The 22,512-nt window shown below is 40.4% G+C and overlaps 1 protein-coding gene across 3 annotated transcripts in view; it reads right to left on the bottom strand.

Moving 5' to 3' along the window:
* Window positions 1–14,645: 14,645 nt before the first annotated feature.
* The window catches only part of opcml (opioid binding protein/cell adhesion molecule-like), a 239,642-nt gene continuing 231,775 nt past the window's right edge, over window positions 14,646–22,512 (bottom strand). For 2 of the 3 annotated variants that reach the window (XM_071924507.2, XM_071924505.2), the window contains 4 exons: window positions 18,461–18,598; window positions 17,782–17,902; window positions 16,609–16,760; window positions 14,646–15,596 (listed from right to left, as the gene is read on the bottom strand). In XM_071924507.2, coding sequence (XP_071780608.1) covers window positions 15,496–15,596; window positions 16,609–16,760; window positions 17,782–17,902; window positions 18,461–18,598 — 512 coding nt within the window. In that variant the 3' untranslated portion in view covers window positions 14,646–15,495. Of the gene's footprint in view, window positions 15,606–15,856; window positions 15,875–16,608; window positions 16,761–17,781; window positions 17,903–18,460; window positions 18,599–22,512 lie in introns of all 3 variants that reach the window. The other variant, XM_078286429.1, reaches the window with a different exon arrangement.

The following is a 22,512-nucleotide window of genomic DNA, read 5'->3' as shown; positions in this document are numbered from 1 at the left end:
CGGCTCCTCGGCCCCGGCGGGTGTCCATTCCTCCGTAATCTCTCGCACCGAGCCCGCATGGGGGCTACCGGTTTGGCTTGCTTGCATCCCCCCCTCCCTCCCTCCCTCCTCCACACATGATGGCTCTCCCCCCTCTCTCTCCCAAGCCTTCTTGGCTCTCTCTCTCTCTCTCTCTCTTCTTCACAGCCTGTTTATTCGAGCAGCGGCTTCTTGGCAACGTGCTCGCAGCTTCACAGCTCCCTCCTCCCTGCCTCCTCTGTGGACGAGCCGCCCCGGCTCTCTCTCTCTCCCTGCCCACCTCGACATGATACCAGTGTCTTGCTGATGCACACAGTCCCCCCCCACCCACCCTCCTCCTCCTCCTCCTCTTGGCCCCCTTTTTCTCGCCCCTCCACTTTTTGTCTCGCCCTGTGTTCAGGATTTTTTTTTTTACCACGCACCGGCAAACCCGTCCAGAGCGTTATTTCTTTATTTCTCCAAATAAAGCTTCAGAACGTAGGCCGCTAAAGCTACTTGCTTAGCGTAGCCGAACCAGTTAATTCCTCGCTTGCATCTCGGAGCCATAAGAGGACGACACAATGTTATCGCGGGAAATATTCATGGTTGGTGGGATATGCAATTCTTCTGACTCATTACATCTGCTGAACAGGAGCAGGCTGTTTCGGGATGCTGAGTTTAAAATGGCTCGGTGGGCAAATTTTTCTGCATTAGTCAAAAAAAAAAAAGAAAAGAGGTTGGTACAGTATAATGTTTCTGTGTTTGTCATCGGTGGAAAAACACTGATTAACAGAGAGAAGAAGACACGACCCATGCTGCTTGATTGTCGTGTGTTGGACTTTTGTTTTTTTTCAAAATGATTGAAACTTTAATGATCTCTGTGGGGAAAACTGTTTAAAAGGGTTGGACAAGTTCATCTTTTTATGAAGTGCACTGATGAGGCGAGTCCAGGTAAAAGTTAAGTCAGCCCCCGAAATTACACAGCAGTTAGTCGGGATAGTTAGGACCGCGGATGGTGGACAGCTTTCGGATGCAGCGGGCGTTCTGGAGGCCATTAACATGTCGATCGGTCCGCTCAGGTAATGACCCGGCGCATCGCTCCATCCTCTGCCTCGGGCTATGTCCAACTATTACTGGAAATAGTATTCATACTAACTGTAGTAGCGTCATACAGTCAGGAGCTACTGTGAAGGTGAAAGTGTCAACATGTGACGTGACGATGAAAGTCTGATGAAAGACGATGAAAGTCTGCCGACGCCAAATGATCAGAAGTCACGTTATTTTTCACCAATCAGGAAAATAATTTGATCACAAATGGGTCGATTTTTACTTCTGACTCACCATATTATAACTCACCAACCTTCATCTGGTTTGTGAGACGGAGGCACAGTCATTTTCTGTACAGCCTGAATTCAAAACGGATTCAGTCACGATTTGTTGTCACCGATCGACACACAAAAACCCATAATGTCAAAGCTGATTTGTTTATCTGCGATTTGTTAGAAATGAATTAAATGAAACGCTGAAATGTATTCAACCCGTTTGCAGTGACACTCCACACCGATCGAGCTGAGGTGCGTCCAAATTCTATTGAATGTCCTTGAGATGTCTCGACAATTTAATAGCAGTCCACCTGAGGCCAATTCAAATGACCAGACATGATTATGAAGGAAACACATCTGTCTGTATCAGGCTCCACAGAGGATAGTGCATATCAGAGCAGAAACTCTATTAAAGTCCAGGAAACAGAGACGCAGCTCTGGGTAAAGGTGGAAAACAGGACAAAGAAGCCTATAAGCATTCAGCCAAATCAACACTGGAATGGCTGCACAACAACAATGTGAAAGTCCTTGAGTGGCTCAGCCAAAAGCCCAGACTTGAATCCCATTGCAAATCTGTGAAATGTCTTTATAAGATAGGCATTCACACACACACTGCTCATCCGACTCGATTGACCTTGAGCAAATCTGCGAGGAAGAATGGGAGAAAATCCCAAAATGCAGATGTGCCGAGCTGATAGACAGATCCTGTAATTGCTGCCAGTGGAGCTTCTATGAAAGTATTGACTCAGAGGGTTGACTACCTATTTAAATCAGGTACTTCTGTATTTTATTTTAAATTCATTTGCAAAAAATTCTAAAAACGTGTTCAATTTAATCACTTTTGATCACCCAGGGCCATTGCAGCACAGATCTGCCCAGATGTACAAAGCACAGAAGGGTAAATCAAACAAGACATCTAGATTTTTTTCATTTAGGTTTTTTTCCTGGGTTTGAATATTTCACTCAATATAAACTCAATGAACTGTTGGGACGAGCAGATACAGAATATGTATGTGACATTGTCGTACAGTTCATTTTTTATTTTATTTTGGAAAAGCATTCATTTCACATTCATCTTTTCACATAGTATCAGTATTACTGCAAGTAGATTCACACAGCATTATGCACATTTAAAACAAAAAATGTTGCAGTACATTTGATAACCATTTTACAGCCTAGCTCTTCCAGAGGTTTTCTTTTATAACATTAGCTTTGATTATTTACAGTTGAACATGGGAAGCTGTCACCTTAGATATTACGAAGGGTTGAAGGGGGAAAAAAAGAGAAAATGAATAAAGAGCGAGCTGTTAAATGTAATGAAATAATATAAATCACATTATATTCTCACTCATTTATTCTATCAAGTCAGCTAAAGTCTGACCCTATAGGTTTAATGTACTCACTCCACTTGGTCCAAATCCGGAAAAAAATTCCTTTTTGGACTTTGAGGGAAAATGACAACCTTTCCATAATATATACTTCATATATTATTTCTATCCATTCATCAATGGTGGGTGGTTCTGATTTTAGCCACTTCCTTGTGAGAGCCTTTTTGCTTGCTGCCAGAAGTATTTGTACTAGTTTTTTATCATTGATATTCCACCCTTCAAATGAGATGTCACCCATGTATACAGTGTCACATCTAAAAGGAATGTCGACTCCAAAGACATTATTAATATGTTTATGAATTTCCTGCCAATAAGGTACAATAACCTGGCAGTTCCAGAAAATATGGAAGTGACTGGCGTCATTTATCCCACATAGTCTCCAACACCTACCACCACTTCCCTGATGTCGTTTTTGCAAGGGCGTAATAAAAAACCTTACAACGTTTTTCCAACAGAATTCTCGCCATGTAGTTGAACTAGTTGAATTCCATTGTGCTTGACATATTCTTCTCCAGCCCTCCTCTGAAATATTACAATTTCCCTCCTTCTCCCATTTCTCTTTTATATACAGTGTATTCTCAGACTTGGACTGGAGAATGCCATTATACATTCTGGAGATAATCTTATTACATGTTGTGGATTTGGATATTGACAAGAATATTTTCATGATTCCTGTCTCTCCTGTTTCTAAAGCTACACCCAGGTTCTGGTTGAAATAATGCCGAACTTGGAGGTATCTATAGAAATCATTTTGTTCCAGACCATGTTTTTTCTGTAAGGATTCAAAGCTCTGGAATGCACCTTTGTGAACAAATGTATAATTATTAAGGCCTTTTGTGATCCATTTTTGAAATCTATCATCAGATCTATTTGGAACAAATTCCGTATCGTAGGCACAGCACCGTAACAGTTTAAATGAATCACCTAATCCACATAATTTTACTGTCTCCTGCCAGGTTTTCAATAATATATTAATCCAAGGGTCATCTTTGTTTACCATCTTATTTTGTAATTCAGTATCTGCTATCGTCGCTGCTATAGGTTTCCCTTCTATCATTGCACTTTCAATTTCTTTCCATCTTGCGGAGTATCCTGGTGTACACAAGCAAATGAATGGCCTTAACTGTGCTGCATAGTATTCTTGTAAGCAGGGGAGACCCATGCCACCACATTCCTTTCTTAGTTGTAAAGTTTTATACCTGATCCTGGGTTTTTTCCCTTGCCATAAGTATCTGGATATCAACCTGTTCCATTCCATAAACTGCTTGTTCGGTATCTTCACTGGAAGAGTCTGAAAAAGATATAGCATTTGTGGCAGAATGTTCATTTTAATCGACTCTACTCTGGAACTCAAACTCAAAAAAGGAATAACATTCCATCTTAGTATGTCTGACTTTATCTTTGCATTTAATGGGCCATAATTAAGGTCGAATAATTTTGAGATATCTTTAGACAAGCCGATACCCAGGTACCTGATTGATTCTGCATCCCATTTCAATTTATGGGATTTTAATATGGTTGGGTGGGTCGTAATTAAATGTGATTACCTGAGTTTTCTGTACATTAAGCTTATAACCTGAGAGTGCCCCATATTTTTCTAGTAGACTCATCAGTTTTGGGAGTGACTGTGTAGGCTGTGTTAGGTATATCAATACGTCATCAGCAAATAGAGCCAATTTTTGTTCCCCCGATAACATATATCCCCTTAATATCTGCATTTTGTCCAATCCATTGGCTCAAGGGTTCTATAAACAAGGTGAAGAGGAGTGGTGAGGCACAGCAGCCTTGTCTTGTTCCTCGTTCTAGGATGAATGAATTTGATAAATCACCATTAATTTTTATCCTTGCGGATGGTTTGTCATATAGTGCTTTAAATGTTTCAATGATGGACTTGTGAAAGCTGAATTTTGCTAACACTTTGTATAAGAAAGACCATCTGAGTCAAACGCCTTCTCAGCGTCTAAACTTATAATGGCTGTCTCTATACTTAAGAGGAAATTTAAGGGTAAAATCGGCGTTCAAGTTTTCCAATTTGGTATAATGCAAAAGTATTCAGTCACAGCCTAGATTTACATTGCTCTGACATCACAAGCTGCTCCTGCATACAGGCATGTTAACTCCAGTGAAGAAGTTCAAATGGTAACAGATAAATCAAGTTGATAAATTAAAGCAAGACACCACAGGTGAATAGGAAAAGAAACCATTTCATCTGATCAGAATGATTCTTTGCATGTTGAATAATGACACAATGTATTATGACTTTGTTTATTTTGTAATTAACATACTCAAATTAGCTAACATTTCATAAAAATGTGTGAATGCATATCAGTTAGAACACTTTTGTCTCAATGGGTTGAGTGCATTTTCCTGTTTCATTCTGATGAATAACTAAGTAGTTGGTAATTTACAGAGGGCTTTGTAAAAAGAATGAATGAAGAATCTCAGATTTTTCCCTATTTTTTCATCATGTAATATACCCCATAATTTGAAGCAATAGTCAAATTTGGTGTCCATATCTAGACGTTAATATAGATACAGGGAATATATAATTTAGAGAAAATGGTAGGTTTTTTTTTTTTTTTTTAGCCAGTTTTGTGCTTGATGTGTTTGACACATAAAAAGCTATAAATTATATTTTCAAGTTGTTTTTGATGGTTGATTTGTACATTTTATGAGAAGCAAAATATTATAATCTCTCAAAATTGGCCAATTCATCCAAAATTGCTGCTTTCATCTGTCGTGCCTCACCTTCAATTCCTGGATTAAGAATTCCCAGATGAACATATGGTTGTCCTTATCTGTTAAGCCTGTTTGTGAAACACCCACACCTGGCCAAGGTACAACAAAGACGGCGGCTTCCGGCAGCCTCCCCGCTCGCCACTCCGGAGGATCCAGGTGATCCTTCCCTCCCAGCAGGCACCGGGGGATACGGGCGCTCCCAAAGCCAGCGAAATGAATGTGCTGGCACGCTGCTGGCACTGAGTGATGTCGTGCTTCCACCTGAAGATAAGAGCACAGTCAAGGGCAAGGATCCAAATGTGTTTACTGTGACAACTCTGACCGCATGGCACCGCAGAGGGTGAAGGAGCTGCCGACCGAGTATGACATCGCTTTTGTCATCGGACGGGTAAAGGAGCCTCTTTCAGCTATTTGATCCGATCCAAATAAACAATCTACATCCAAAAACTCTGGATTTCTGCATACTGATTACTTCAAAAGATGTGGATTGTGGGATAGTTCTATCTAGGGTTTGACTTTGACTGATACAGTTTTTTGAATATATTATTTTGACTAGATATGGACACCAGTTTTCGATGCTGTAAAATTCAAAAAGATTCCCAAAAATTACATGGATTCAGTGTTTACCCTAGAACTGTATTCTTGTCAAGAGTGAAAAAGCCTCTGAAACAGCATTTAGATCATCAGGGGACACTAAAACTCTCCACTAAAACCCAAGCTAATGAATTTCTTAGGTTGGTTAGCAGCCGTTTAAGGCAGGGTGAGGCAGGTTTCATTGCAGGTTTTACAGACTGACACCCTTAAATCTGTTGAGTGAAGTCATATCCTCACCTCCATCATATCGGCGGTGGCAACACAATTTTTATTGAAACAGTTCCCACTCGGATGGACACCAAATTCAAGAACTTTTCAATTAAGCAATATCACACGAGAGGGAGTGCTGTTGTACTGGATATCAGCACGGCTGTGATTCGGTCGTAGGCACAAGGCCGCAGGCCGAGTGCTGAAGATAATCACAGCTGTGCTGATATACAGTACAACAGCACGACCTCGAGTGTGATATTGCTTTTATACAACAGTTGTATAAACAAAGTTATTCATCAAGTAATGGTAATTTGAGACAACAGATGATTTTTGTCTGTTATTTGTCTCCGCCAACAAAAACAGTTCCCTCAGGATTCCACTACCAAGTGTTGCCAAGCAACAGGTAAACTGTTTCCCGACTGCAGGCTAGCTGCTACCTTTAGGTTAGCACAGACGATTTCAGCTTACTTTCTTCCCAATCTTCCGCCTCGACCAACCGTTCATAATTAAGGTCAAATGTATCCACATTTGCGCTCTCGCTACTAGGTGTGAATGAAGTTAGAGTTTTGTGTAGACGTGTACTGGGAATATCTGGTAAGCATTTGTTTGTTGCATAACACTGTATTGTCTGCTAGAAGTGCTAACCAGCTGGTTAGCTAGCAGCTACTCAGCTAATGTCAGATGATGTTGTCGTGATCCGCTTTTTATTTCTCCTCACAAGAAGCGCTCCAGGCAGAGCTTTCTCCACACAAAAAACTCTATGTGTGAACTCAGCCTAATCAAAGTTACATTAGAACACCTGTGAAGCGGAGTGATACATACAGTACAGCGTCCCAGTGCTGTTATACTGTATATCAGCACTCATGGAATGCCTCTTGTCCAATCAAATTGCTCGACCGGAACTAACTGTTGTATAATGACTTTTAAGGCCTTGTTTGGTGAAATTGACTCAAAATCGGTATGTTTTGGGGTAAGACATGACATTGGCCAATTTTAGACATCGGAGAGGCCTCATTTTTTAACTTATGATCTTGTCAAATCAAGAAACCATGGTGAAATCATTCATGCTAAGAACACAAATGCCCATCATAGGGTTTTCCTCAGGATGTAAAGTGCTGATGCTAGGACAGAGAGATCCAGAGAGCTTAGACACTGATGCTACATTAAAAAAAAAAAAAAAAAAGAAGAATCAAGTACTTTCAATGCCATCTCAATGCTATCTCAATGTCATCACCTTTTCAAAAACTGTTAAGGCCTTATTTTTATTTTTTTTCAAGGCCTGTGTAACCTTGCTGAATGGCCAATATTGGCCCGATCTATCAGTAAACCGGTACATCGGTCTAACCATGGAAGAGTGAAGTAGCCTCTGAGCAGATCACTGGGACTGAATGTGACTCCTGAGCCGCGGGTGAGGGAACCTTGGACGGAGTGGTCTGCTGCCTGCGTCACTCTCAACCTGATGTGTTGCTCATACGAGCGGCAGGGAATGACAGAGGGCGAGATCACAAACTCGTGCGGCAGATGAAACAGGATGCACAGCACCACAGCTGCATGCAGATTTCCCTGCCATGTAGATTATAAGGACGCGGATTATCCACCGGGCCGATTGGACCTCCACGGCTGTAAGGGGGGGCCTCTGATCCGCCCCCCGCCCCTGCAGCGACGGCCTTGACCTGCCTTTGCATTTACACACTCAAAACATCCAAAATATTCCCAAAGTCAGTATTTTTTGTGTATTATAAAGCAATGCTGCATTCACTGGCTCATCAACACAAAAAAAAATGCATTGAATTGATTTGACAGCAACCCTGAATTAATGCGTTTTTGTGTTACGAGCCAATGAATGCAGCGTTACCTTTTTTTGATGACGGCGATGGCTTCAGGTGACCGTGGGAAAAGCCCAATTTGGCTGACGTGCAAGTTTGTGAGCGTTTGAGAGCATCTGGCTAGACAATGCTATAGCGAGCTGAAAGAGAACAGACAAGGTTAAAAAGTTAACAACCGCCGATAATTAGTGGCGGAGCAGCAAAACGTAAAAGACAACAACAACATATATAAGAAAAATAAGAAATAGAAAAGAAAAAGAAGGCAGACAGGCTGAACTTGCCAACGATCTTGATCTTTTTCAAAAGGAGGGATGCGAGGAGAGACTCAAAGGCGCTTTAACTCTCCATCAGTGACGGCGAGAGAGTCGGAGCTCATCAGAGAGTCGGATTTTAATGATGTGGATGAGGAGTTTGTCCAGCTAAGGCCAGAAAGAAGCGTATGGCATCAGTTAGGCTTGCTTTCATATACGTTCATTATGGGCTACAGCTGATGTATGCTTGTCACTGGCAGCCTCTCGTCTGCAAAGTGTGCTGTTCATACATTTGTCATAACAGAAGATAGGCTTATTGGAAGGTCAACACATTGCTAAAGTGGAAAAAGTTGCTGCCGCCCTGCTGGTTATAGTATTATTATTATTGTTTAATTTACAGGTACAGATAATACAGTAGACGAAGGACACATACAGACACACAACCTGGCTGCTTGGCTAGCGGCAGTTCCATATTTATGGGCATTAAATGTGAATTGGTACATGTTCAGGCCATGCTGGTTGAGGGAAGGGATTAAACTAAATAAATAAGTAGGCAGAGAGAAGGGGGAAAAAAAGAGGAATGGACATATTCACCAGTCTAAGAGCACCCTAACCTGGATGCTGAACAATGTCAACCCCCCAATAATAATAGCACCCCTAAATAATATTATTTAGTAAAACCTGGTATATTATGAAATTGTAAAAAGAGTTGGGTCAGTGTAATACCAAGCTCTCAAAATATATATCTCATATTTTCTCATAGGACTGCTGTCTTTTCCCATGAATCCCCAGTATTATGAATGCAAGAATTCTCAAAAGTAAGTTAACGGTTTCTTCACCAAACCATCTTAATACATGTTCCCAAAAATGTAATATTGGGCACACAATGATCGCAATGATCATCATTAGATAGACCTGCTTTGTATAATTTTAATGGTGTCCAATAAGATTTAGCAAACTGTTCTGTGTCTTTTGTACGGAGCCCGGGAGTGGCCATCGGGAGAAAAATGATTTATCTCGTGGCCACGATTTACTGTAACGTGCGCACGATATGCAATTCGAGCTCTCGTTTTCTTTTTTCGTGCGCACGAGATACAATTCGTTCCCTCAATCTGGTTAAAATGAGACCTCGTTTTGGTTTATTCATGCGCACGAGATACAATTCATTCCCTTGATTTCCTCTTTTCGTGCGCACGAATTGCCAAAACGTGCCCTCGAAATAGTGATATCATGCTCTCAATATATAATACATGCGCTCTTCACAAGCTTATAAAGAGTCAGTGCACATATTGGTGATTATGTTTAAATGTGGCGCTGTCCTGGGTGTGTTGCAGCACTTGATTGTGTTTACATGGCCTGAAGGTTAAGTGGCTAAATATATATTTGGGGGATATGTCTATTGTCTATTCAGTGTAAACAGAGAATGGATATTAACATATCAAATCCTTACTAGGCCTATCTGCAATACCTAAAAGTTACCTTTTAAGTTGCATTTTTTCCTAAAGTACACAGTTTAACAAAGTCGAGGGAACGAATTGTATCTCGTGCGCACGAATGGACTAAAACGTGCGCACGTTACAGTAAATTGTGGACTTGATATAACTTTTTTTCTCTCCAAATGGCCACTCCCGGGCTCCGTAATTTTGGGCTTTTAGAATCTCCCCACATGTTTTTTCAACACCTATTTGAAAGAAAAATAATTACAAGACTTGTACCATTCATTCATCCCAATATTAATTTTCAAATCTTTGGCCCATTTCTCTTTCAGATAGCCTTGTGGTGGTAATTTACAAAAATACATTTCTCCCATTCATTGAGTTCAAAGACAGCAGTGCTCCTCAGCCTGAATCATTCGAATGTATTTAGAAAGATTATTGGAGCAAATTTTACTCCGGAGGTCCTTGGGATCTAGCAATCGTCTATTGTAAAATACATCAAATATTGTTTTGACAGCCATCTGTAACCAGTCATTCCAAATTACTGGTTTATTATTAATTAATATGCGCGGATTGTTCCAGATTGGTGCCCGGAGAGAGCAACCATGGGATATATTGTATTTCTTCTCAGCCAAGTTCATTTCAAGCTATTTCATATTAAGATTTTCTTCAATACTGTGTGTGTAGCCTATATTAGGGTCATTTTAAAGGTCTGTCTGTTTGTTGGGGTGATATTTTGTGTGATCAGGCCAGTATTGCTGATATGTTGACAGACATTGATCGTTTCGGGATAACATGAGGTTTACTGCACTCCAATGTTATGCATAATGTTTGATATGGTACTATTTTCGATTGATGATCATATTTGTGGGATGGAATTAGAGTGTGAAGAACCGTGCGTTCACAACACGATCAATAACTCCGCATTCATTTCCTATAGAGCATCCAGGGAAACCCGGCTGATGTGTGGAACGCTCAGCTCAGCTCAACTTTTTGATCATCGGCTGTCAACAGCCAATCAGATTTCCACGCTTCCTCGTTTCCCTACCGATGTGGTTTTCTTTCATGAGCAGTAAGTAATAGTAATAGCAATAATTCTGCCTGGCAAGTGCAAATAAACGTCTCAAAAACGAAGCTTGGAGAACGGTTGCGTCCATCGTTGGGGTCGATGGTAAGTAGTAAGTAATGCTGAGTATTTCCTGTTCATTTTCGATTAATGCTTAGAGCTTGCAATCTAGCTATGTTAACTCATCCAAATGCCGTCGAGTTATGACCATAATACCAAAGCAGTGAAAAATACATGATTTGACTGTTCAAAACTTCTTCTCAGTCCGTGATCCATCAACCAAGCTGCTCGCAGCGTGCACAAGCAGCAACTTCACCTGAGACACTGAACCTATACATTACTCACCAGGACTCACACTGTCCTACCTGTCATGTTCCTCCCCATGCTTAGGTCAGGTCAGATCATACAGGTTCCACCAGGTAAATCCTCGGTTTCACCCAGAAAACCTGATCCTGCAGAAGACTCAGTTACAAACAATAATAGTAAAGGGGAGTTTTGCTTTAGTATCTACAACCATAAAATTGACATATTGGCATATATGAAAGCTGGAACAGGAATAGACTCATTCTGTTCTTTTTAAGCGGTTAATAATGAGTTATATACCAGGTTTTACGTGTTACTGAATGCTTTCAGAAAACAGACTATCAGTGAACCTCATGCGATGAGTTCTACAGGACGTGACCCAGATTAAATGAAAAGGCTGGGGATATTGTCTTCATTGTATTGAATTGGTTAGGCAGGCTATATCTATAAAAAGCAATAAATCAGTCATGTTCACGCTCCCGTTGACTCATGACATCCTATGATCCCAGCAAAAGATGAAGACGACTTTTGATCCTGTCTTCATAGAGGCAATAGAGTTAGCATCTGTGATTGAGTCATTGTTGGTGTTCGTCATGCTGTGAGACCTCTGGCAGATTTGCACGGCGCTTCAGGCTCATCATGCAGTCACGCTGTTTGAAAAGCTTTCCTTTCAGGTTTGGCTCTCTTTGAACTGCGGAGACCCGCTCACAAGACAAGTTTGTTTTTCTTCCCACGCGTGAGATGAATAGGTTGACGACTTAGGAGTTTAAGTTAATTCTACTGTAGCGCTTATTGTAAAGTGATACAGACCAGGTATTTCCATAGCAGCATTATGGAAATACGACAAAAACTCCCTGTTGCCTTAGAGCGAACCAGCCAATAATGTAATAACTCCACATGCTAGCAGCCTATAATGCAATAAAGTTGTAGAATAAGAAAAGTTACTCCAAACCATGAGGGCAAGAATTTACATTAAAATCTCTCCGTCTCATACTTCAGAGGGTTTATGTGCTGCATTTAATTTCAAGACACAAAGAAATATCGGAGCTGGACTGTCACCACAGACTCCAAACTTGCCCCGTGTTCTTGCTCTCTTTACTGTTATCGATATCAAGGCTTTATTGGAAGGAGCCCAAGATCCAACACATGCAGATATTGACGTTATTGTGCTGAGACTACATGGACCCCGATCAGTCCCGACAGCAGTGACACTGAATGTTCCTATTTATTAAGAAAGGCGAAAACGAGACAACTTAGGTGCTGCTGGTGTGCTAGCATGGCACTGAGAGGGATTCAGCAACAATGCAGATTTGCAGAGTTTGCGGAATGCAGTTCACGAACTTTAGCACGTCTTTGCTCCCCTTCCCATCATTCTTGTCAATTCTTCTATCCTTCAAAATAAACTTCTGACAAAAAAAAGCCAATGATAGCTGTGGAGAGAGGAATGACAATGATGTGTGGTGTCGTACTCAGAACAAATGATGGGCTACTTGAATTCACATTTAACCAGTTTATGGACAATTTTTGCAATCTCTCAATCAAATGATACGATGACTATATACCACAATAGTAACTACTGAATTCTGAACCTTGCGGACTCAAACCATCACGTCATATTGTACAGTATGTTGTGACACGAGGTCAGAAAACGTATCAAACAGGTCAACAATGCAGCCGTCAATGGGATCATACATTGTAAACTCAGGTAAATGAGAAGAGTTGTGAACATTACCAACTTTAAAATGCCCAGAGAATTATGCATTGAGGAAGATTATAGTTTTTTATGTGAAATACATAAAAATAAAAATCCCTAAACCTTATAAAAGCTATTACTCTACAATGTAGACTGTTCCTTAGGGTGTCATATGCAAACATACACCTTAATTATATTCCAGTATCAGTTTTCATTTTAATAGGGATTTAAAACAATATGATTCAAGCTTACTGACATCAATATTATATCATGTTCGTCTATCTGGGATAAAAAGGGTTTGAGTAACCCTTAGCATTAGTTTCTGCAGGTAATAGAGTTTCACCTGTGTTTTTTTTCACAAACCTTCAAAAGTCAGATCACAACCTGTGACAGTCTGCACCTGACCGGGTCACCATCATTACAAACACATACTGTAACATGTGAGTACAACAAAAGCATTTCCACTTAAATCAATCTCATCCCCGTTGTTTTAGCTTGAACACACTTCTTAACTCACACGTATGCACAGGAGTGAATCGGACAATAGCAGAACATCACATTATCAATCACTTGTGCTGTTAAGTATATTCTCGTCACTGGAACATTTCTGTCTGTGCACATCAGCTTAGGCAGACTAAAAATGTCTCTTGAAAAAGCATCCACCAAACCAGAGAACGTAACAATCGTTGCAGTCTTGAGGAGGGCTATGCAGTTCATCTCGGGGCAAACCAGGTTGACAGCGCACATTCATAACACCTCCACAAAAGCTTCATGGCAGCTACACGGTACATTCATTAAAGTTGATGCAACGCTTATGTCTTTCATCAAATCGTCTCGCAACACTTGTGTCATCTGCGGCTTAGGTGGTGGAACTGAGTGCCAGGTTTCTAGTTGAGAATGTCAAAAATGTCCCGTCTTCCCATTTCTACTTGATTCAAGGCAGCTTTAAATCAAGCAGATTAATCCACTTTTACTTTAGTGGTCATATACATCAAAATACGTAACAGGTATATGCTAAAACGCATGTTTCTGGTTGACTAACATAACATGTGTAACTGTGAACCTAGCTTCTAATGCTAAGCTCCACATTAAATAGGTTAGCGAGCTAGCTAGGTAGCTGCATCCATAATGAAGTTCTGACAGGTCACTTGCTGGTAGCTAATGTTTGCTAGCTACATGGCAAAACTCTGAAATGAGCAAGGCTAATAACCGTTCATCATTAGGTGGCAGGGTGGACCGAGGTCCTGGGAACGTTGAATTCTTTGTGGAGGGGGGCAGATGAAAACAAAGAATCCTCTCACTGGGGATCAACAGAAAATAAACACGTAATTCATGATGTGCTCTGACCTATACAGCTCTGTGAAACCAAACACAAAAACCTGATTTGCCAAGCCCGGGATTAGACCCCAGGACCTCCGCATGAAAGTCCGCTGCCTTAACAAGTGGGCTGAAGCACCATTGTGGCTGCCTGAGAAACTTATAGGTATTATATCTCTCTATCCCACGGTTGTACATGTGCAGTGGGCTTTTTTTTTTTTTTTTTGGGACCAACAGACTGACCGACCTACAGAGTGACTAAACAAAAAACCACTGATTGCAAATTATTTTGACTCTAAAAGAGGATAACACCAGGAGCTTGTGGTAAATTAAGTTTTATGAGATATTCTCAAATTAGCAGCAGTAACTAATGGGAATGTGTGTCATAGGAATAGGAACAGAGCCAAACTGCTAATTAGACCACCCACTAGCCAGACATTTTAATGATTTCATCATAGCTACAGGTAGATAACAATACTGTTCAACAATTTCAGGTTCTGATCAGTGGCGCTTAATTCAACACTTCTGTGAAATAAAGTGTCACACTGTTCAAACACCTTTGCCATAAGTGACATGTTACATGAATACTTGAAGAAATCTGACAATCTGATTTCAGGGTTGCATCACTAGTTTTGAATATGCTATGAAGCTGCTATGACACCGTGGTTAGGTGTTACAAATGTTGCCATTTAAGTAAAGTATACTCATTTTGAAAACAACAGTGTCGGAATTCTCTGTACACATTTGTACATTTTCTACACACACAATGATGGAAATAAAAATTTTGGATGCACTATGCTGTAGGACTTTGCCTGAGAAATCACGGTGTACTATTTATTATTCGGAACTCTGCATTGTTTATAATGAATGATCTGTTATTCTGTTGCATACAACTGTAAAAATACAGTAAAATTCAACAATCACATTGCATTTTTTCCTTTTTTGTCGTTTACTTAAAAAAAGCTTATGGTATTGTACAGAGATCGAACAGGACGTGACACAATAGTAATCTGAATGTACACTTCAATATTGGGCAATAAACAGTCAACTATCAACAATTACATTAACTTTTTGTTTTTCCCTTTTCACATACAAAAAGGTTGGGGAGACACAAACTCGGTAGTTCTACCATCATCAATTAGTGCATGATTCAAATTTTTCCCCTTCCCACACTGATGCCTCTCATCTCTTGGCGGGCCGGCGGAGTGCGGACCCCGGCGCAAAGCCAGAAAGAAAGAAAAAAAAAAGTGTGAACCACTGGCATTCTTGGATTTTCCATTCTTCTTACAGGACTAATAGTCTTTTTGTTGCCGTTCAACGCTGAGAGATGCTTGAAGGAGGTCGTGTTCCGCATCAGAACTTGAGCAGGTACAATAGGGTTACAGTCAGCAGGAGGCATACGGAGCAATGGGGCAATATGGCTGCCCGGTTGACATCGTGCATCGCGCCCGGACCTGCAGGGCAACATGAACAACAACGCAAACCGTTGCAAATCATTGCATCATCAGGGTTAGCATGTTTTATGGCTCAGATCAATGCAACAGCTTAAACCGTAACCTCGCCCTCAGATTGAACTGTAGCTGGGATTCAAACGTTCTCAAGGTAAACCGATAAATAAACTAGAAGGCACTCGGAGAGCGCAAAGCTCCACCAACGCCGAACAAATTCTCCAACTTTCTGTTTAATCCCAAGACATCATTCCGATCACTTAAATTTGAAGATGAATTGATTTCTTGACCCTGCAAACACACCCTTAGCATTTGGAATCAAGTCTCTATCTCTTTTAGTTCCATAGTGGCTAAAAATCAATAATTGTCTAATGGCGGGAATCCCAGATCTGAATCTGAACCACCAAAATCAAATCAATTGTTCCTTTACTCGAGGCCGATCTGTCCACCAAACTTCATGGAAATCTGTTCATAAGATTGCTGACAGACAAACAAACTAGCACCTCCCTAGCAGTGGAATATACAGTATAAAAGACTTTCTACTCATCCCACCCCAACCGCTTTTACAACCTTCGATTTGAAGTATCAAAGTTCAGAAACAGAACGTTCTTATCCCATAAAGTCACAAGGAAACGGCATGTCGATGTGGTCTTTCTCCCGTAATTTGATGTATCATGGACTGTTAAAAAGTGGGCAGGTTGGACCAGAGCAAACATGGAAAGTGACTCAGAAGAACTGGACGCTAGCCTGCATCCCATTATAGAGGAGAAAATGTATGAGAAATCAGGAGAGGAGGAAGATTTTGTCCCCGGTGTAAGGCCAAAAGTAATGAGATTTTGATATAAAAAAATCCAAGAATACATTTTTTGTGTTTATTGTTAATTTGGTGTACGTTATGATATGGAGAATTAGCTGACAAGGTGAAAAAGTCATTTTTCGTTTCATTGTGACTTTGAAATCAGGAATCATATTGCCATCATATTTTGATTTTTTTCATATTCAACATTAAAATTCTTACCGTAAAGGATTATGCTGGCGTTGGTGATGCCCATGGTGTTCATGGCCACACAAGTGTAGTTTCCATAGTCTTCTTCCGAGACATTGAAAAAGACAAGCATGGACTGTTTACCTTGATTCTCTATCTTAACCCCATTTAGTCCATTGAAGAGCCTGTGAAGAAGAGGGCAGCACTGTTCAAGGTTGTTGCTTGTGATTGTGCTTTTCTGAAGCATCTGAGTGGTCAAGTGTCTTGCAGGCAACTTCTGCTCAGCCTCATTATCAAATCGTTTGTGTTTAGAATGTATGTCTGCATGCAGTTTAGATAGAAATACATTTTATACCTGTGAGCCATTACAGGTCGGCACACTTGAAGCTGACAAATCAGAAGAATTGCATACCTCTGTTTCACACCCCAGCCAAAATTCTTAACTACAGCTCACCGGCTTATTGAAGCAAATTGTGCACTGCATGCTTTAGTGCACCATAACCCAATGTTGTAACTTTTTTCTGTTTCGTTATGTTGCACCGGCGCTATTCCTCTGCCGCTGTTTCATCGCCTCGTTCCATGTTTGCCAATGCTAGTCATTTATTATATCAGCGTTCTCCATCTTTTTGTTCTTGTGGACCGATTTTGTCTCGGGGACTGACGAGCAATGCCGCTGTCACCGTCAAGGACCATTTAACACTGCAACATACCCTATGTTTATATCAGCTTACCAGCTCCGGGGCTGCTCATAAACATCTTACCAGTCCCCAGCCTTGAGTTGGAAAAAGCTGCATTATACTATAATACCCTCTAAACCTCCAAGCAACGCACCCCACTGACATAAACCAATTACAGTGTAAAAATAATAATACTTGCCTTTGGTGACCGTGGCTGTTTTGGAAATGATTTGACTATGAGGAAATCTATTTGAATGTTCATAATGTGATTAAATCTGGTTATTTTGCCCATAGTAAGAAGAAAATACAGGGCAGGGAGGATTATCTCATTACATCAAAACCTGAATCTTACTTTAAACAAGAACATGGGGAAAAAAAAAACATCACTTATTGGCACTGATGATCCAATCTTGCTCATTTCAAATAAAGTAAGTCCACACCACTACAGCCCAGTAGATGTGTCTGTAATATCGATTGGAAACAAGTCCGGGCCTATATGAAAATCACAGAGCTCAGAGGAGAGACTTGCCTACGGTCTTCTTTGTACCACTCGAAATCTGCTCTCGGGACAGCAGAGGCTTCGCACTGCAGGACTCCTTTTTGTCCGACCGGAGTACCCGTACCTCTTGCCTTGGAAATGAAGGGAGGATCTGCGGGACGGATCACAAAGACGAATATGTTTTACAAAAGCATGATATAGAGTACACAGCGACACAGTGATTGATGTTTTTTCGGCTTCTTACTCCTGCTTCTTTGAATGTGAAATGACACGGTGACTATATGAGGTTAAACTGCAGATGGTCAGGGTCTATTGGAGGGTATATCCGATGAACAACTAAAGAACTATGGGCCTTTTTGTATATATCAACCAATATGTATCAACCATTTACATTCAGTGTCCTTACAAAAAAGTCACATGTGAAAACCCACATGTAAATTTAAAGCACATGTGCTTTTTGGACACATTGGTTTTCATATGTGAACCAATCACATATGAAAATATTTTTTTCACATGTGGAAACTTAATTTCACATTCAAAGAGACAATTCACAGGTGAAAATGTCATTTTCACATGGGAAATGTCACATCTTCACATATGAAAAGCAACGTGCACATGTGCTTTGAGTTCACATATTGGTTCACATGTGGCTTTTTTGTAAGGGTGGAGCCAGTATGCTGTAGTGTTATGCGATTGTTTTCGCTCTTACAGTTGACGGTGACTTGCACTGTCCTGACATCAGGGGCTGAGATGTCATTGGAAGCAATGCATTCATACGATCCTGACTGCTCTTTGGTGATGGCTGCCAACTCCAGATGTTCCCCCTCAGTGACAAATTTATGCATGCCTGTGGAAAAAGAAAGAAACAGGGGAAGAAATGCATCAGTAAATTAAAGGCAACAACACTGATAGAACGTATTGATTCCTACACAAGTAACACCACCTCTTGATCTACGGTGGCCTGTAATTGACACAAACAATCACATTTACAAGTAACCTAGCTAATTAGAGCAGAGATATAACAGGAACGTTGGGACAGAAATAGGTGGGGAGTTTTTATTCCAAAACAGAATACGGGCCAGAAGAAGAGTTTTGAAAGCCAGAAAACTCAGCACCTCCCCACTCCCCACCCACTTAAGCAGGATTAAAAAAACACAAATCTAAAATCCGACTTTAAATGGGATGCTCAACTAAGGCATGACAATCTAAATACACTATTTGCCAATTAGTGAAGTCCTAATGTTTGGTTAAATTTGCACAAACGACAAGTGGGTGAAAAGATATTCGCGGGGAACACAACATTCTTCCTTTACCGATGAACTGTTAGATACCTGTGCTTCCCTTTCATGTGATACACGCACACTGAACAGATAAGGAAAATCTTGCCACTGCCCCTGTCAGAGATCTTGATACAAATAAGATCGAATCAACAGACTCCAGCAGCAGTCTGTCCCCAAGTATGGGAACTGCTCCGTTTCCATATGCCTCCAAAAGGCGGATAGCTCAGGGCATGCACTCATTATACAAAGAAAATAAACTAATTGCGTTGAAACAAGCCCACTTGAGTAACACCACAAATTACCCCTGACACAAGCAATGTTAAAAGCATGTTCTAGTGACAGAAAGACCTTAAGCTACTGCTGCGTGGGTGGGAAAATGGATAGGAGCACTAATCCCAATCAGTAGAAATGTCAATCCAGCAATATCTCTACATTAGCATAATATCATTATGTTTTCTCCAAATCCTCAGCTGCAGACGCTATTGCAGCTGGCTGGGGATTCACTGAAAAGGTTGTGGGCTAGGGATAATCAGCTTGTTGCATATAACCATGGGAACTGCTAGCACAGGTAATTGAACATTTTCATCATGGATAACTATATTAGGCAGACTGAGGGTGACAAAGTGGTGTTGAGTTACTGTGTTATTTTATGATTGCATGATTATGAGTGCGACTGCTTTAATGATGGCCACGGATGGGAGGTTTACTTTCAAAATATAATCTCATTCATGATTACCTACCCAGTATTGTAATCAGCACTGTAATATATTGGGTTATTGTTACTTTTGCTTCACTGTGCCTCTAAAAACTAAACAATATGATATTAAAAGGATCATTTGTTTGTGCTTTGTTTTGCTTCCTTGTGTTACATCATTTTGTTCTATGGTGGTGATGGAGGGCTATAAGAATAAATTAACTTGAATCATTTATCACATTTCGTCGAATATAAGTTAATAGTATAATTATTAGTTCATGTTGTTCATGAAATGCTGACTTCCAAACTCTTTTTCTAGGAACCAACATTTTTAATATTTTCTAATTTTGTGGACAATGTGGCTCCTCTAACATAACTTTCCTCTATTCACCCTATTTTTAGGCTATCTACTGCTAGCCTGAAGTATTTTACTCAACCTGTGTTAAATTACAGGGACTTGGGAAAGCTATGGCAGCACAGCTTCAACCGTACCTTCATAGAATTTTATCCCAGTCAAAAACCAACAGATGCTTCAAAAAAAAGAATATGGTAATCCATTTCAGTACTCCTGCAACTCAACTTTGGGTGTCAAACCAGTTGGAAAAACACTGGTCTAAGATCATTTTTGTCTCTGAGACAATTTCGCAATCCAAATGACCTTTTCTCTCCGTGAAACAATCGTCTCTTGTCTAGTTTGAATTCAAAAGTTTCTAACCTGATTACAAGTGGCAAGGATGGCGGCAACCTGACAAGGATCCATGTTGGAGTGAAACTCCGTCTGTTAGTTTTTGTCACAATAATTGGTGAAGAAAGGAGCTAACAGTGTGTGGGTTTTATCAACTTTCTGCTGATTCCCACTCAACCTGCTTAGACTGGATGTGTGCATGTATCTGTGCTCATTACTGCATTGTTACCAGTGATAGTGTCAGATTTCAGCTTACAATTTTAGAACAACACAGAATTGAATACAATAGAATCAATACTCTACTGATTCCTGAGGATAAACTGTGTTGTCACACAGCAGCTGGTACAGTATACACATCAACAACATGTACAAGATGACGCAAGCAATGCAAGTCCAAGCAATGAAACGGTGCCACATGACACATGACCAGACATGACTAGACATGGCTACAATGAAACTAGATAACTACAAAAAAAAACCCACTCCATTGATCAATCAATTGATCAATCAATCTGAATTGCCCTGGTGCCCAATATAAAGAAAAATCATAATCATCACATATTACTCTGGATAAATGAGTATAAAAACAATCACCATCATCATCAACGTCCACCATCAGTGGCCTGCAATGATGATCATAAGTCCAGCACAACATCAGTGTCAGTATAGCATGACTGGATAACTAATAAGAGAGCCATTAAAGTACCGGGTGGCAGCCGGCACAAATGAGCATCTAAAAGCACTCGGTGGAGCACCACGGCAATATTAGCCATTAGCTTAAGGAGCTCTGCTGCCTAGACAGCACTCTGTGCAGTTTTTGTAGACAGATTAGTGCAGTCCAATTACAAGCAGTGCAATAGAAAAGACCAAAGATTTGCGAGCGCAGAAATGTCCGTCAGAAAGCAATCAACAGGTCCTCTTCAGAGCAGGTATTAAAAGAACCTATTAAAAACCAAAGAGTGTCCAAGACACACTGTTTTGACTTTTCAGGTAGCCAGTGTAAAACAAGGCACTTGAGCTGCGTAATGTCCCACCATAATCACCATGATATATTAAACACAACCCGTTATGCTAATGAGTCCATTAATTAAGTTAATTCATGCATTAATTAACGAATATTTCTGTCAAGATAGTTGTCTTCACATAACACGTGGGCTGCATTAACATGAACTCTGTATCTTAAAGCATTAAGGAGTTATAGTGGTTTCAATCAAATCAGTTTGTCCTCATTAATATGCAAATGTATGCAGAAAGGTGCTTCAAAAAAAGACAGACAGACAGACAGACAGACACCACCATGACGACATAATGTCCTGCATACCATGTACCATGGTGGAGGGACACAAAAATGGCTTTTAACGTTGGCTATCAGAGTAGAGTGCCTTGGACTTCTTCTTTGGTTTTTAATACAAGTAGTCCAATATTTGCACTGCCTTGTGATGGAAAGGTTATTGTAAAATAATTAATATGTTTTGCTAAAATGTACACTTTCACTGGCAGGAAAAAGTGAAAAGTTGCCAATGCCAATCTAATATAATAATGCAATGACTACACAGCAACATTCACTTTGTGAGATATGATTTCATTCCACTGGAATAATTTCTGAGCAACATTTTTCACAGAGTATACACAGGTTTTGCCCCAACCAACAATCTAAGAGAGTGCTCCAAAAACCTAACCATGTGTTCGTTTTTTCAGTTCATTGTTATCTGACACAACTGTGTGTTCTGTGCACAGCAGTAAAATTCTGCTCCAGCATTTTGCTGGCAGAGGCAGGAAAGAACAAGCAAACCACAACAGACTCTGGCATAGAGAGACTGGCTGTGATCTGGGAATGGCGTCACATGCCATTTTATCTGCCTGTACACTTTCACGCCCAAATCCCACATTATCACATTTATCTGTGGAGGCCTATCCATTAGGAAGCTACTGGGCAAAGACAGAAAATATGAAAAAAAAAGAACAGTAATTACCATTAACTTATGAGTCGTATTACACTGGCCTCTATGTTTACGCTCGTTGGAATCTGTTGTTTTAGTGGGATGCACATGAAGGTGTTGTAGTGATAGTCTGACTGCAATTCCCAATCTAAATACAAAGAG

The sequence above is a fragment of the Centroberyx gerrardi genome, chromosome 11 (genome assembly GCF_048128805.1).
Source record: "Centroberyx gerrardi isolate f3 chromosome 11, fCenGer3.hap1.cur.20231027, whole genome shotgun sequence".
Taxonomy (NCBI): domain Eukaryota; kingdom Metazoa; phylum Chordata; class Actinopteri; order Beryciformes; family Berycidae; genus Centroberyx; species Centroberyx gerrardi.
The sequence above is the reverse complement of the archived record's forward strand: the minus strand, read 5'-3'. Positions and strand labels throughout refer to the sequence as shown.